The 17,177-nt window shown below is 39.8% G+C and overlaps 1 protein-coding gene across 1 annotated transcript in view; it reads left to right on the forward strand.

The window, feature by feature from the left end:
* The window catches only part of LOC114669221 (serine/threonine-protein kinase ULK1-like), a 110,597-nt gene that overhangs the window by 77,415 nt on the left and 16,005 nt on the right, over positions 1-17,177 (forward strand). The window contains exons 16-22 of the mRNA XM_028825415.2: positions 2,509-2,663; positions 4,803-4,877; positions 6,911-7,167; positions 9,496-9,686; positions 10,990-11,105; positions 11,914-12,045; positions 15,196-15,383. Coding sequence (XP_028681248.1) covers positions 2,509-2,663; positions 4,803-4,877; positions 6,911-7,167; positions 9,496-9,686; positions 10,990-11,105; positions 11,914-12,045; positions 15,196-15,383 — 1,114 coding nt within the window. The remainder of the gene's footprint in view (positions 1-2,508; positions 2,664-4,802; positions 4,878-6,910; positions 7,168-9,495; positions 9,687-10,989; positions 11,106-11,913; positions 12,046-15,195; positions 15,384-17,177) is intronic.

Consider the following 17,177-nt stretch of genomic DNA (forward strand, 5'->3'; position numbering starts at 1 on the left):
TTTTTACTTTAACACAGTTTACCACCATGTTCTTTTGAGCCCTTAAGACACTGCAACTATGCAAGGAATTATCATTCGTAGCAATCCACTTGCTAGTAACAATTAGAGACTTCAGAATCGTGTGTTTGTTCAGCAAATGCAGGCAATAAAAAGAATTGCACAAACTGGTGGGTTCATGCAGTCTTCCTTCAGTCCCAGATGACATTTCCAAGATGGTCCTTTAATCAAAACCTGAAGAGAAAGATTTCTTGCTAGAGACAGAGCTCCTCAGAAAGTGTCAAAGAGCTAAGCTTCAATAAAACAAATAATCCTCTTTAATAAAACCCCTGTGTGCATCCATGTGTCCGTGTGTGTGTGTCTTCTGGTGAAGTGTGCATGCGCGGGGCACGGTGCGATGCTTCAATGCAGATGCTTCAAAGGCCGCCTGACGCATCACACAAGACAGAGAGGGCGGGACCTAATCGGATTTCGGTAAATGAGGTAAGACCTAAAACATAACGCACGAAAAATCAAATCAGGCACTGAGACCCGGAGACCAGCTTCCCCAAAGATGTGGGATTAGTGTTTGCTGTTGTGCAAGTGTTCACTCTGAGGATGTCAGATTTGCGATTAACAAACTTGGCCCGGTAAAGTGTCAGTTGTTGAAGGGGTTTTCCTACATATACGAATTTTCATGATATTACAATAGGATGACTTTTAAAAGTAGATTTATTTTCGTGCACATAAAATCCGTTGCTGGGGAGACGCCACACATACAATAATCAGCTGCACGCCAGCACAGATTAAAATACTTGATGGGGAACTGCATAGTACTTGCTGGAGAGACATGTTACTGCGAGAGAAAATTAAAGGCACACAATACAGTGACGCATATTACAGCCACATACAAGCCAGGATTACTGTAACAGAAAATAGACGGTCTCTTGCCATTTAATATAGACTGTTCCTACTAATGTTTATGCACTACTGTTCTAGCGCCCATTATTGTAACGGGCTTAATGTCTAGTAATAAATAAATATCCATATTCAGCTGTAAGACTCCTTGTTAATGTCTGTTTTTGCAGCTGAGCTGAGCTCTTTGCAAACATGTCAGAAAGGCAACTGAACCTTCCCTTCATGTCCAAAGTGAGCACCTGGCTTTCTTTCTGGTAGCAAAGCAGCTAACATTTTTACAGTTTCTCAAAGCACGGCAACGTTACTAAGTCATTATCGCCGGGACACGTTCGACCGCTGAGGAAATCAAAAGCTGTAATGACCAAGAATACTCTTTGGTTTTTGCTTTCCCTTTCAGTTTTTACATAATGAACTTCACTTATGTACTTGGTATATATCAAATGGCAAATCCAAATTTCCCCAATTCCAATTTTTTTGGTTTGACTTTTGCCTTGACAAACTTTTCTCTCTTCTGGACCATAGACTTTACCGCATGTCCACTGAAAACAGAATTGATGGACAGTGCTTCTTTTTTTGTAAAATAGTTGTAACTCTTTAAATGAAGGATTTGTTTTTTTTTTTTTATTTGAGGCTCAGTTTTAGTGTGTCTGCCGAAGTATGGTGTAAGTAAAGTGGAGGAAACAAGGTTCGAGTAATTGCAGATGGATACACAAAAAATGGCTAACCGTGCACTTTGGCCTCCAAAGGTCATGCGAAAATACAATTTCCCCTCGGTGATTAATAAAGTGTAACAAATTGTCCAAGTAGCATTTTCAACCGTTTTGTTTAACACCGATTGTTGCAGTGGTCATGCAAGTTGAAGTTGGGCCTCCCCTTCTGTATTTGACCAGTATGCCTAGTCTGTTAGAATATTGAATTCAGGTTCTCTGTTGGCTTTTGTTTGAGCTTAAATGTAACCATAGCTCATGGAGGCTGTCAGGTTATTGATATATAGACTGAATAATACTGGCACTGGTATTGAAGCCCGAGGTAAGGCATTTAATTGCTTTCTCTGACGACTGACATTATCCCCCATGAGAACTTCAAAGCAGAGTTCTTTTAAAAAATTGTTCAACAAATCCTGCAAACCACTAAGATCTATCTTTGGTCATTTTTTTTCCAGGAGTCCTTTGTGGTATATTATTTAGTTTGGAGCTGTTAAATCATGAAGATGGCTTCTGCTTTGGGACTTGTTTTTCAAAATGTGTCCTTCCTGTTTATAAGGGACGTGCTTTTGCGTGAAACTCACCTTAATGGCGTTAAACAGCTTTAGAGAGTTAAGTGACACTCCTCTGAGTCCTAGTTGGTCTAGAAGTGTGTTTTGGGTACTTTGGAGGCAGATGAAGAAAAGGGAAGTTTTTTTTTAATCATGTGTTCAGTAGTGTTTCATAACTCTTTGTAACTTTGTTGTATTCATTTGCTTCTTTTTAAAACATGTGCCTTATTTTATGTGGCGTGTGGCCTAAACAAAGGTTACATGATGTGTAATAAATATAGGCTGAACCAAAAATGGATATTAAAATATGGTTTGTCAGCTGGATCACCGTTCACTGTTGTCTTGCTTTCCCTGTCCAGATCTGCCCCGCCAGTTCGCCGATCTAGTAGTGGCAGCCCGCTGAATTTGGGACGGGCTGGGGCTTCCCCACCCTACTCAGCAGAGCATGCGGTAGCGTTCGGTTCCCGCAGGATGTCCACTGGAGGATCAAAACCATACCAGCCTTCTCCACAAGGTATGGAAACAGTTCTGTAAATACTTTCGAAAAGGGGTGGTGAAGTGAAAAGAATTGGGCACCACAACTCTTGAGACCAACAAAGGTTTTAAGATATGGCTTTCCACGCTTGAAGTTTTCATTTGTACATTTGGCCGCTTTGCTTGCTTATCCACTGTATTATTGTCAAACTAGGATACAGAATGCCTGCAATTCAGAGCAGCCTTGTAGGCCCATATAGCTCAGAAGTAAGTGACTCGGTGGAAAGACTGCATTATTTGTTTTTGTTCTTCTCAAAGAGCAGAGTGCAGGGGGCAGATGTGCTTTTCTTACCCTCTTGGTGGCCACTAATAAAACTATTATTGTTAAGTGGAAGATTTCAAAGGTTTATTTTTACACCCAATCTTGATACCTGTTAATTTGGAGATACTTGTGACAGAAACTGTTTTTTTTAGTTGAGTATACTTTAGTTTGAACCTTGGGGGTCACTGGGTGTGGTGGCACTTGTATGATGTGTCCTACGGTTCACTTTGGATTTTTGGCAGCCATAAAACTTCATGAACCACTGTCATTGTGACTGTCAAGCCATTGGACCATCTCGGCAGATCTGGCTTTCGGTTGTCCTACATTTACATTTGTTGTTCATGTCCTGACTTTGACAGAGTAGCATGAAGGGTTAAGTAAGCCAGGGTGTGTGAGCAACAAGGAGATGGAATGTTCTAGATGATGATGAATAATAAGAGGTAACTTGATAGTTGTCACATACACGATTTCCATAAAAGGATAAGAACTGAAGTTATGACTTAGAAATGAGACTTTTATTTAGGTGTATAAGAGGTGTGTAAGCTAACAAACCAATCTGAGTAAATGTTGTGTTGTGTAAGCTTTAATTCAGTACTAATATACAATTATTAATAAATATGGGACAGTACCTTTGCTCGGTGACCATTCTGTGGCACCTTTGCTTTGGGAACATTCAGACTGCTGTGACAGGTGGCTCCTTCTTCATGAAGAGAAATTAAAGACGCATGAACAAGCTTCCTCCTGCCTGGTCCTTTTGGTTAATTGTTTATGAATATTGTTGATGACAAGTTGTTGTCCTTTAATATATTTTCCAATGTATTTCTATCACGTAATGCAGCACCTAAATGATCATAACATCAAGCCAGAGTTATGTTTCTTTCATATTAGATGTTTATATTAATGGTGCCTTTCAGTACTGCCTAGTTTCTTGGTATGTCAGTATTGGTTTGGCCCTGCATTTACCAAACACGGTGTCAGACGCTTCTCTGGTGCAGCACACGTGGAGTATTGTGTATGAACTGAGAGTTACCCTGCCATTTCCAATTTAAGAATTTAAAGTAGGACTTGCACTGCGTTAGATTGATGTCAAAATCTAAAAGGATTTTCAAAATTGCTTCAGGCCCAGTGTGTCCCTCATTGTCTCGCAGATCGTTCTATCTTGCTGCTACACATGCCTGGAGGTAGAGTGTTTGTCTAGCAGGGTTTTAAATATTGGCAGTATTTCACGTTGGCTATATCTGAGAAGTTCTAGGGCTGCTGCTGTTTACAGTGTTGACACTTCGCTCAAGTTTAGTTTTACTGCTGTGGCTGCCAAGACGCCTTCGAGCACAAGTGTCGGCAATGCATAAATCAGAGAAAAGCAATCTCTTGTTGGATTTCCAGTAGCTCTACTTATCCTTGTACTACATTACAGCTTTACATCCAGCTGTTGAGCACCATTTAGTGTCAAACATACGTGCCTCATTGTTATTTTCATATTCGTGGTGTAGCTGCCCATTCCGCACAGGAGGTATTATACACATTTATTTATGTTAATATATATGACATTGCATTGTACAGTAGATGCATCATTTTAATATGCTGTTCTGATTAAATTCATGCTGAATACTTTTGTTTGACGGATATTTTTCTGCTTTAGCTCAGTGATGTGCCTTTTTCAGAGAATGTGTTATGTTGAGAGAGAGGAGGTTATCAGCCTTGATTAATGAGTTTACTTTTAACGCTGTTTTTTACAGTCACACCTGAGCAGATTCTAGTCACTGACAATTAAAATTAATTGCTGGCTTTTATTTATTTTATTTATTTTTATTTTTTTTCTTCTTTCCCTCTTTTCATTTTTTTCCTCTGACTGTGAAGTTGGTACCATTCCAGAACTGCCTGGCCAGATCTTCAATGTAGGAGGAGATGCTCAAAGCAGGCCTCAGAGCACTGGTATGAAAAAGCCCACTGGAGTAATGCAAATATTGAAACTGTGAGATCTGGGTAGCATGTCAGTGTCTCTGAGTGTTTCTAGGCATGTCTAAAATTAGGCGTGACTTTTTATATTACATTTGAGTCAGTAAATGCTAAAAGTTTGCATCAAATGCATGTTAGTATATACTTGCAAGCAATATTCCTTCCATTTGACTTTTAGGGTGATTTCAGCATAATATATTAAGAACGGAATTACCAAAGCTGATATAGTAAGGATATACTTTGATGTCTGCTGTCAACAACAGATTATTTAATACATTTCAGTGGCATGTTAAATGAGAACTTAGGTGCTCACTTAGCAAAGGTATTAAGACTGAGATAGACATGGAAGGATTTCTGGGAGAAAGCCTATTTTATGAAACGGCCGTTCACAAAATTAAAAAGAAAACTTTTATCTGAGTTGCCCGATGTGGCCAATGATAGCTGAACATGAAGGAGACTTCAGGATTTGAGAATGAACCTAGCAAGTACGGAGTTAAAAGAAAGGACATTTTGTGAGGAGTAACAAGATTGAATGATTTGGACATGTCCTCCAAAAGCAGAGAATGGGGTGCACGGTGATCATAATACAAGGCAGAAAGCCAAGAGGGAAGTTGAAGGTGACAGGCCACTTGTTAAGAACAGACTTGTCCTTAAGAGGGACCAGTAGTGCAGAAAGTAGAAGAACTGAATATGGCCACCATCCAGGCCAACCAGATAAAGGCCATTTAACCAGTGTGTGTATTCAGTCTCTTTTGTTAATGCTCGTTAGTGTTGCCTTTCATTCAAATAAAATGTAGTTGCCTTCTGAAAAATACTGTGCCATTATGAAATAAGCCAATGTGTCTTAAGTAAATTGTGAAGTGTAGTTAAGCATCTAATGATGAAGTGTGGGGTCCATGCACGGTAAGGTCATTTATGAGTTTGCACCAAAGTGCCGTTCTGTTATCATTTAGTCCGTTTTCACCAGGCATAAAGAAGAAAAGTTCATCAAAAGGAAAAGGATAGAATTGACATTTGTGAAAGATGCAACGTCCAATGCAGAACTTGGAAATGAGAAATTTTGACTTTAATCCCATGATTTGGATTACTTTATATAGGACAGTAACAAATTTAAATGAGGGGATTTGTGCATGATTTGTAATTTAGTAATATGGGAAACCACTATTTTATACATGTCTTTAATTTAAATGTTACGTTTGCTGCATAAAGTTTAACTCTTTGAGGGCTGAGTATTTTTGGCAAAAAACAGTTTCTGAAAAGCAATGGTTTCACACAGAAATCAACACAAAACGTCTGTTGCTGCATGCTGTGGCAGCCAGTTTGACAAGAATGTGCGGCAGGCTTGCTGCCAAGCTGTCTTCACATGGTTGAGGCAGCAGCAGCAGCGATCATGGTCGCAGTGCATTGCAATCTGGTTTCTACCTCTTATCATTGTTAAGTGGCACTCCTCTCTGGCGAACATTGATGTAGGCATATCAGCTACATGAACCCGTTCAGCACCATGATTAGCTGGGGACCAATCAACTGAAGCTGGAACCTCACATTCGTTTTCGATCACTTGTATCAAAATCGGAGTCCGAAAAGTCAAAGTCCAGTTCAGAGGTAACAGGTAAAATGTCATCCACGCAGTAGTTTGCTTTATGCATTCACTTTGATCTCTCGCGAGATGTCAGTGCCATTTTTGCTGTTGTTTGCATCTTGCTACTCACAAGAGCGCAGGAAATTTTGGTCAAAGCAATGAAACTAACTTTTCTTCTAGCAACGAGAGTCCAACTAAAACATAACAGTTGATTTTGTCACAGTGTACAGTTGATTACCATCATCAACTCATCGTTTTGATAAAAGTCGACATCAGCCCTGAAAGAGTTAAAGACCATCCACATAACTGCTTTTTAAGTGCATGTTTAATTGGTAATGGTGCCTAACCTAACGCTATCAAGAACCAGAGTGTAACATATGGAGACATACTGCTTGTCACGTCAAAGCTTTCTTTGTTGAACCATTTTCAGGCCTAACTGTTGCTGGCAACCTTTCTCATCATGGTATGGGCTCAAGGCTCCATAGTGCTCCAGACCTGTTGGAAGGCTGTAAGTCTAACAGACAAAAAATAAAGAAGCAATACTCAGAACCGGTGGTACTTCGTCAGAACAGCCAGTTCCCTCCATTCCCCACCCTACAGCAAAGTCGACAGCTGCGTTCCTCCCCAAAATTATCAGAACTTATGCAGAGGAATCCATTGCCAACCATCCTGGGCTCCCCAACCAAGGTGAGTTAGCAGAATCTTTATTGCTGGACCTTTTTTTTTCACCCAGCTGAGTATCTGCCTTTGTACTTGGTGACACATTCCTCCCTGTACTCCATTATCACATAGGTGATTGTAACATAGCGTCAAAGGACTTCCTCTTGGGGTGTCTTCCTCTCCAGGTTATTGCAACTTGGAGACAGAGATAAATGAACATAAAAAGGCTTTCTGAAAATAACAGGAGTAAGAACCCAGGGAGATCCAATATTTAAGAAAGTAAAATTGGGTCTGAGTGAGGTAGACTTCAGCATTTCTGTCTGGTGCATTTGTACACGTCTCTGTTTCAGCCTCCAGTCAGTGTATTTACACTCACATACAAAACCGGGATAAGGTGTGTAACCAGCTGAGGCAGATAGATACCTGGGTTCCTAAACACCTTAATTTACATGCGCAGGTACTCTTCTGGAGTTCTCCTTTGGTAATATACTCCAACGTCATTAAATTGCACAAAAACAGATAGATGGCATCATTGGCCACCATGAATCCAAAACCAAGTTTTGAAGCCTGTAATAATTTTCTTGTGCATTTTATAATTACACTTAGTCCTTTATGTGCTTTGAAGTAAATAACATCCATCCTCTTTTTACGTCCTCAACTCGAGCCACTGATGATTCTTGGTTTGAACGCTTGCTGCTGCGCCACCCGATCACACTTTTTTTAACATATCTATGGCAAATAGCTGGATTAAAACTAAACAGACACGTTATTAATGATTCTGTCACTGGATTGTACGCAGCTCAGTCATTTCTTCTTGGCTGTGCCACTGAGTCCTACATAGGCCTGACGTACCGATACATGTGCTTCTTGCCTTACAAATGGTGGGGCAGGGATAACAGTGCGTGTATTTTTAATTGAATTAAATGAGTATTGCAATAGATTAATTATTAATTTTAAATAAAGTAAGCTGGCTGCTTAAGGCATTTTGGTTTTTACACATTATACCACTGCTCTGAAGATCATCCTGCTGAGCTTAGCCCTGTGTGTTCAGCCCATCAACATAAATTGAGCAATTTCTGAAATATTAAAGGAATAATGAGATCACCCAAGTATTTGCTCCTTCACATTTATCTTGTGGACACTTCTACCTGTGGTTGCTGAGTACATGTGCAAAGCTAACACACCCAGAGGCTAACAGAGCACAAAGGACAAGCACAGACTACGAAGTCCTTAACTGTCACCTGGTTAAGGGTTTACTTGGTCAGATAACCGGGTTACTTGTGTGTTTACCAGGTTTCTCGGTCTCCAGTAACGTGATTTCTGTAACCGGAGTAAGCATTTAGGCATTTTAGAAATCAGGTTTCTATGAATAACTGAGTTAATCAAGCTCATGTAAACGCACGCTTTGTCTCTCTAGTTATGTGGCTTAACTATCTCCCTGTCCGCTTGCTTTCATCTCGGCCATTGTCTAGACGTCATTTGTTACTGGAAGGGAACAGCCTGGAGTTCATTTCTGAAGCCTTACTTGCAATCATGTCCAGGATCTGAGATGGGTCTTTAGAGCTCCTGGGCCACTGGGACACAGTGCCATCTGTCAAACACTGATAAACGCTTCAAGAAACAGGAGCAGTATCTTTAAACTTGACTAGTTTTATTTTATTTTTCCCCTAAAAGAGTGCATCCCTAGATGAGGTAAGGCAGTGGAATCTTAAAATGAGAATTTCACAGGATGAATGTAAGTTAGCTACTGATAGATACTCATTAGTCTGTCCAAAGCATGGACTAATTCGACTTTTAAATTGTCCATATTGCTATCTACTTGGATAGTCCAAAGCATAAGTATGTAAAGACTTAGATAGTAAATACTGTTGTCGGGCAACTGCCACACTTGATCACTTGTTTCGGAAATGTGTAATACTCAGACCTTACGGCACAAGAATCTCACTTGTCACGTTTGGATCATCAGGGACCGGTATTCCTCCTAACAGCTGTGCTTACAGTAATCTGCTGAGGGGTCTTACAGTGTAGTTAACACATCTCCTCAACGGACAAATCCTAACCCATCTAATATCATACAGTGGGAGGAGGAGGACATGTTTTACATCAAACCAGAAAAAGTCCAAGCTTTATAGTTGTGAAGGCATTTTTTAATTAAGCATGCTGAGCCTCTGTGAATCTTTAGGTCGCCTCAATATACTCGAGTGATTACTTTGTTAAATCTTTTTATTTCCTTTTTCTTTTATATGTATAAAAGTATCTGTGTGCATGTATGTATATAATATTTAAATCCTTAAAACCCTCAATGTGTGTTTTCCTGCCATTTCTAACATGGATTTGTTCTGATTATCATCACAGGCTGTGCCTCCTTTCGAGTTTTCCAAACCACCAAGCTCACAAAACCTGGTTGCTTTCCTAGCACAAAAAGGTCTTGTGCTGACACCGACCCGAAACAGGACAGTACCAGATCTGAAGAACATGAGTCAGCTTCACTGCCAGCATCCTGGCCTCGGCACAAGGCCTGCAGAAGAAGGCAAAGCTTTTGGCAGGTAAAGAAAGTGTGATGTTCCTTTTAGACATGCATTTCCTCTCCTTTTTACCTGGCTGCATGGTAGATATTGATTAGCACAGTGCCAAGAAGGGTTTTTTATAATCCATATTTTCAAAACTTGCCCAGTCAGATAACTTTGAATTGGGAGGTGCAGATTAATTTTAATTGGTGAGAGCAGTTTCTGAACAAAGTTTTTTTTTTTAGATATATATATATATATATATATATATATATATATATATATATATATATATATATAGGTTTCCTTTGTGTTGTCATTGGTATCTTAGAGTGTCTTGGAATGTTTTGGCCAATTCTGAATGTACAGTAATTGTTTAAAAGGAGGATGAAATTGTCTAAGATTCTTCCTCCTTTGACCGTCAGCATACACTGTGGCCTGTCATATTGGGCATGGCTTGGTGCTGCTTAGCTTGCAGCTGTCAAGAGCTAAAGGCCCCGTACTTAGGGGAAAAAAATAAATGATGTGGATCATAAACCTTCATTCTTAAAATAGAATCAAGCCCAGGAAAATAAACCTTGAAAACAGAAGCAATGCTGAGTGGTACAGCCATTTATAAATGATGCCCGCAGAAGGCATTTGCTAAACAGCTTAGCTGAGTAGGCTTACTAGTGTTTTTTTTTTAAATTTGGGCATGCGGACAGGATGATACTAAGCACAAACCTCTGCCCTCGATTCAAGAGAATTAATATTAGTAAGTATGCTTTGCTCACGGTTACTCTTTTCATTTTAGCAAAGTCATGCTGACTACTGAGCTATTTACATGTTGCCCTTAATCCCGTATGTTCTTGTTCTTGGTTCTTGGCCTGCACATCGGAGTTGTGTTGTCAGGACAGGATGCGTTGGTCGCACTTGTTTGTTTAATGCATTGCATTGGTACTTTTAATTTTTTGCTTTATTAATCATTTTACATGTTATAGATGTGTGTAATTGAGTAGCACTTTATCGTAACACTTTCCTGTTTAATTATTTCCCATAAAGCATTTCATTTTAGTAAGGCAGCCTTCTGTGACCTTATTAAGTTGTAAAAGCAGAAGGGTTTTGAATACAAAATAAGAGTGTATCATTCACTGTGTTATCTTATTGTTATGTTTCAGGTACCGTGTTTAGTTAGTATTTTAATATTCTTTTTTGTTCTTTTTTTCTCGGAAGATGATTAAAGTGTAGCAATCAGAAAATGGAAACTGACGTCATACTATGTATCAAGACCAACTAAAATTTTGATTACGTGAGTTGTTTTAAAAGAGAAAAAAAAGTCATCCTTGCATTCTTCTTTTTTTAGGTCTCTTAGTGCTGGAAGACTTTCCGAAATGTTGTTAAAAGCAGCTTTTGGTGGTCACATCATCGACGGTGGCAGCAATGAAAGTCTGAACACAGAGAGAGCCATGGACACAACAGGTGCAGTTCTGACTTGCTGTATTCATCTTCCTTTTTGTGTGGCACTCTTGTGGGCATGCAGCCGTCACAGTACCTCAAGGTTATTGAGGCTTTGGGGGTAACCATTATAAAGTGAAATGCTGTCAAAAACAAAATGTTGGAAGGCAATGTTTAATTTATAAGATTTTCTGTAAATTTCTGTGGGTGGGTAACAGCATAAGGTCGAAGCTGTAGGAGCATTGCAGGATATTAAGAAGGCACAACTAGGCTTCCTGCCATCTACAAGCACAGACGTTTATGAATGTTGACTCCCATTTCCACATTTTTGGTGTCAATGTCATTGCTAAGGATTTTTATTAAATATCTTATTTAATAGACTAATAAAGAGAACTTGTGCCCAGTGAAGCCATCCATCCATCCATTTTCCAACCCGCTGAATCCAAACACAGGGTCACGGGGGTCTGCTGGAGCCAATCCCAGCCAACACAGGGCACAAGGCAGGGAACCAATCCTGGGTAGGGTGCCAACCCACCGCAGGACACACACAAACACACCCACACACCAAGCACACACTAGGGCCAATTTAGAATCGCCAATCTACCTAACCTGCATGTCTTTGGACTGTGGGAGGAAACCGGAGCACCCGGAGGAAACCCACGCAGACATGGGGAGAACATGCAAACTCCACACAGGGAGGACCCGGGAAGCGAACCCGGGTCTCCTAACTGCGAGGCAGCAGTGCTACCCACTACCCCATGCCGCCCCCCAGTGAAGCCATGTTTATTATAATGTGTCTACTACACTGACTAGCTGCTCTCTGTTCTTGCAGCACCATCTGCTAGCCAGCCATATGGAGCAATGGTTGTGGGGTCTGGAAGCCCGGCTCCTGTGGTTTTTACTGTCGGATCTCCACCCAGTGGTAGCACACCACCACAAAGTCTTCGGACCAGAATGTTCTCAGGTAACCTTTTATTGAATATCTCTGCATAACCTTTTATCCCTGTGGTGAATATCAGCCACTGGATTACATGTCGTATGCCATCAACCGATATTCTCGAACAATTCACTTCATAACAGCATGTAGTGACCGGCTCCACTAAGAAGCAAGCCCACTTGTTGACTCACTCATTCTGGCATCTGGTAGACAATTGTACCGGAAAATAAGCCAAAACCTTTACTTCATAAAATGATTTGTCTCTTGAAGAATTGTTCCAGCTGCTAGAACTCCTCCACTTTGGGCGAAATTATAATTGGGGAGAAACTGAAAGCTTAGATTTGGACACCATGACTCCTTCATACTTGTCTCTCAAGCACTCAATTAGGATGAGACCATAAGGGTGGTATCGCTAGCCAACAGCAAATACGCCATTCTCATTACTTGAAGGCCCAGCTGCCTATGGATATATGGCCCAATAAAATGAAGAACAGAAGGACATCAAATAGTCATCTTTGCAGCAGAGAAGCTTTCATTTTTTGTTATTTTAATTAGTCTTAGGCTACACTTTGGACAAAGCCAATAATTGAAGAGACTTGTAAATTCTTTTTTAGAATAATTTTACTAACTTTTCTGTGTGGCCCATAGACTTGGATGAAGAAAAGGAAATCACAGTTCTTTTCATAAACAGAATAGGATAATTGCTTGTAATTAAGCATGAGACACTAGACAAAAGACAAATCACGTCAAAGCTAAACCTAGAACACAAATTTGTCTGTTTTTTCTTTGTCTGCCAGGTTTGCGTGAGGTAAATTGCTGTTGTCATTGTAGCTTTAGTGCACAATTTTGAGTGACTAACTAACAAAACATCAGCTCGTGACACAAAATCTTTGGCTTTTATGCTTTATAAGCTGGGAGTCAATTGGCCAATTTTATTACTGATGCGTTTTACAGTTTAACAGTTTACAGCGCGTGTGTGGTGGTTTGACCTTGTGCACAGGTAAAGCAGTCAATAGTAGTTTAACGTTACTGCAGTCTTGAAAACGATCCTCGGTGCTCGGTGGACTGAAGCCATCACTTTTGATCTGGTTTCCAGTGAAGAGCTCCAGTAGATGTGGAAAGCACACTTCCATCTGAATCTCATGCCCCCTTTGATTTCGGTGTAAAACATTTTATTGAATTGTTTGCTTCAATTTCTTCACTTTACCTCTCTAATACATCCTGTGATCTGTTGCTGTTTAGAGGGAGCGGCACACATCCTTTGGCACACGGACAGACTGCTTTCCATAATTTGTGAATGCGGCCCCTGCTCTTAACTGAGCCCCGTACTTTCGGACGACCAGTCAGAGGCCTCGTCTCTGGGTGCCCTCAACACGGGCGTATCCATCAGAGGTGGCGGGAAGTCCATTGGTGCTAAGGCTGTTTTTCATTCTGGATGTGCACTCAAAATTCTCGGGCAGATCAGACCGGGTTCCCAGACATTGCCATGTGTATATTGTCTTGACTGGAAAGTCCTTATCAGATGAAATTCAGAACGTTTTTTTTTTCTTTTTCATTTTTAATTTTGCCATTTTTATTTATTTACCGTACTTGAGCAAGGAAGGCTTTTAGACGAAGGAAAGGATCAAATTAATGAATTAATTAAAAGGAAATGAAAAAGACTGACCTGTTTACAAGGCTGAACAGGGCTCGGTATGTAATTCTGCTCTTAATTATGTATGTAATGGGAGGCTGTAGTTAATTTCTGTGTAAACACCAGGCCGAGTGAGCTGTGTAGTATTAACCCTTTGTTAATCAATATCAATAAAAGAGAAAGTACGTTTTGCATGATTCAGCGTTCAGACTGAAAGCTGTCACACTGCTAGACAAACAAATCAGGATGTCTCCTGGGCAGCTACATCTCTGAAAATCGACACTGAAGGATGACCCCCTTCAATTCTGTAGACGTTTGCTAGGCACATATTCTCACGGTACTTTTCCTCAGGAAGTTTTTATTGTATTTGTTCTGTCACTGAAGTTTTATTTAGTGTAGGATTTTTAAATGTTTAGTCTTTGACCTTTACAATTTCCCATCATTTATTTAAAGCATTCATCTCCTTCAGTAGACAGAACAAGTTATTTTCATCCTAAATAATATATGCATTTGCCATCTCTCAAGATCTATGAAATTTAATTTTAGCATGACAAATGGTGTATTAGGACAATGATTGATTCTACTAAGCAGTGTGAATGAGTTAAAGAACCAATATCTACCGATTGTTCACTAGCTTCATATTGATTGTCGCTATTGTTAAAAGCAGTTTGACAAAACAAGGGATTTTGGGTCAGTGGTGTATTTTGTGAAGGGTTTTTATTTAGGAACTGCAAAACCTGCAGTGGTTATTGGGATACTTAAAATTTTTTCACGATGTTAAATACAAGGGGGAGTCAAGCTAAAGTTAGAAAATGGAATGAACCTTAACAAACTTGCTAATGTCAATCCTCAGCGTAGTCTCCATCCTACTGAATGAATTTGCGCCACCTGTCTTTATGTGCCAGCAGACTCAAACGTTTTGTCTCATCCTCGCAGGCACAGATGCACCACTTTCTTCACGTTATCATCTGTCTTGAATCAACAACCACCCAGATGTGTTTGTAGTGGTCCAAAAGGTGGAAATTGCACATTGCCCAATCTGGCAAATAAGGAGGATGTGGCAATACCTCAAACTTCAGTTTCTCCAGACAAGCCTTGGTGTTCCTAGCAATGTGTGGGCGGGCGTGCGGTCATTGTCGTGCAGCAAAAGTCCCCACTGCTTGGATCGAATAGCAGGCTTCACATTGGTGTCCAGCAAGTCACAGTAACTTGCACTAGTGACTGTAGTGCCTCTTAGCTTATAGTGTTCGACAATAACTCAGGTGCATGAGTGGCTGCGAGGACAAGACAAAATCCTTTAGTCTGCTGGGACTTCCAGGCAGGTGGCGCAAATGCATTGAGAAGGGTGGAGATGACATGATCAGTTTTGTTAAGGTTTGTTCCATTTTCGAATAAATTCCATTTTCTTACTTTAGCTTGACTCCCCCTCGTATTTAAAGAGTTAACTTTAAACTGAAAGTCACTAGGCACATCAAGAGTAAAAGCTTTGTATGCATGCACTTCTCTCATTCTTTTGTGTTATTTACCACTGTGTCCCCTTGCAGCTGGATCTTCTAGCTCAGTGAGTTCTGGAGGTTCCTTTAGCAGCAGACAACTTCTGGCTGGAACATACCTGGATGGTTTTGAGAGCCCATGTAGTATTCGTTATGGCTTTACTGACCCAGCTTCCATTAACTTAGAAGGAGTGGTCACTTTTGAAGTTCCTGAGCTGCCCGAGGAAACACTGATGGAGGTGAGAGAATGGTTGAAAATAAGCAGTTGCAAAATAAAACAAGAATCTTGCACTGAACCAGAGAGCAACCCTTATTTATTTATTTATTTATTTATGTATGTATGTATTTATTTATTTAAACACTGGTCACAAAACATTTTACTTAGTTGTATGGAGCAGCTAGTGTTTGTTGTTTGTCTGCTTTGTTGGACACAACATCCTTGGTATAGGGAGATTGTTGGAAATGGGGAATCATGGAATCCATCACCACTCCTTAAGGATGTTTACAACCCTAGTGCACTTGAATGACTTAATACAGCAAAGTAAATGGTAGTAGTCCAGCTAGTGAGGTCTAGGAAGAGTGCAAGGAGGCTGCACAGGACTACCCATGGTGCATTTGGGGTTACTGCGGTGGGTTGCCAGGTAGTACAATTCACCAAGCGTGGAGCACAATACTCCTGTGTCAGTGTATATCATTTAAGAAGTGCATTATGGCACAATTAGAATTATTTAGCAAATCCAGGATACAAGTGATACATGGGTCTTTTGCTTAGTTTTTTTGTTCTGCCTAATTTCATATTTGACAAAAACTAATTTGGCAAAAATGAATAGATAATGGGCACAGTGGACCGTCTCATACGTTAGATCTGCAACAATGGTGAACCTTGAGGAACCCCATAGTGCTGGGGTTTGTTTATGTGAAATTAAGAATTGAAGGTCAGGTTTGTTATATGGTACAGTGTACGTAATTAAGTTATTTCTTGTGCATCTTCTCAGAATAGTGGCACTTATATAGATCTATGTGCTTTATATATACAATCATGCACTGATTTACTGCCAACCGAGTTAAGGACATTCATACTTAGGCAGAAAGCATAAAACAAGAAGGGCCTTACATTAATAAGGCAAGCATGGTGAGAAACGTCAGGTTATTCCCATGGGTTTTGCTTTCCAGGCTTTACAAACTCCAGTTTGTTTTTGCTTACCCCTTCATGATTTCCCACTGCTCTGAAACTGCTGTCTATAAATGTATCTATATTTTTTAGTTGTCATCCATCAAAGTGTTGAGTGGTATCTCTGTACAATAAAGGGCATGGGTAAATATTTGCAATTTTGTTGGTATTTCACAAATATTCAGACAGTATTCTATCTAATGTCCAGTTTAATAAACTCGAGTCAAGCACTCTGCAGCCTGGGTTGAAACATTTTTATATCCCCCAATCGTAATGTGCCCCATCTCTCTATTATATACAAAAATCCTTCGATGCAGTGAGACTTTTTGGAGACAAGACTTTTTGGAAGAGAGATTTCAAAGTCAAAGTGAACTTTATTGTCATCTCAACCATATACAAGTATACAGATAGACGAAATTGCGAAGCTCAGGGTCCACAGTGTAACAATATGACGTGCAAATAATAATTTAAAAATAGAATTAAAATTTAAATTAAAATTAAAACATAAACAAGACAAGTCATTGTGCAAAGACAAGACAAAGAAGTAGCAGCAATATTGATGTGTAAGATATGTAATATAATAAATAAATAATAGATATAGATAATAAAGAAATGATCAGTGTATGATAATAGTTGTTTAAGACGTGTGTAAACAATGACAGGTCAGAATGATTCACAGCAGAAGGATATCAAGACAAGACTTTTGCCTTGACATTTTTTCAAGTCGCCCTCCTCTCAAACATTTTCAAACAAGACCTCAACTCTCATTCATGTGAATTCTTTTGTCAGACACACTTCCTGCACTCAGAGCTCTTATACATTTTAACATTTTCCTCACTTTAAGTTCCCAATTAAAGAAGAT

The sequence above is a fragment of the Erpetoichthys calabaricus genome, chromosome 18 (assembly GCF_900747795.2).
Source record: "Erpetoichthys calabaricus chromosome 18, fErpCal1.3, whole genome shotgun sequence".
Lineage (NCBI taxonomy): Eukaryota > Metazoa > Chordata > Cladistia > Polypteriformes > Polypteridae > Erpetoichthys > Erpetoichthys calabaricus.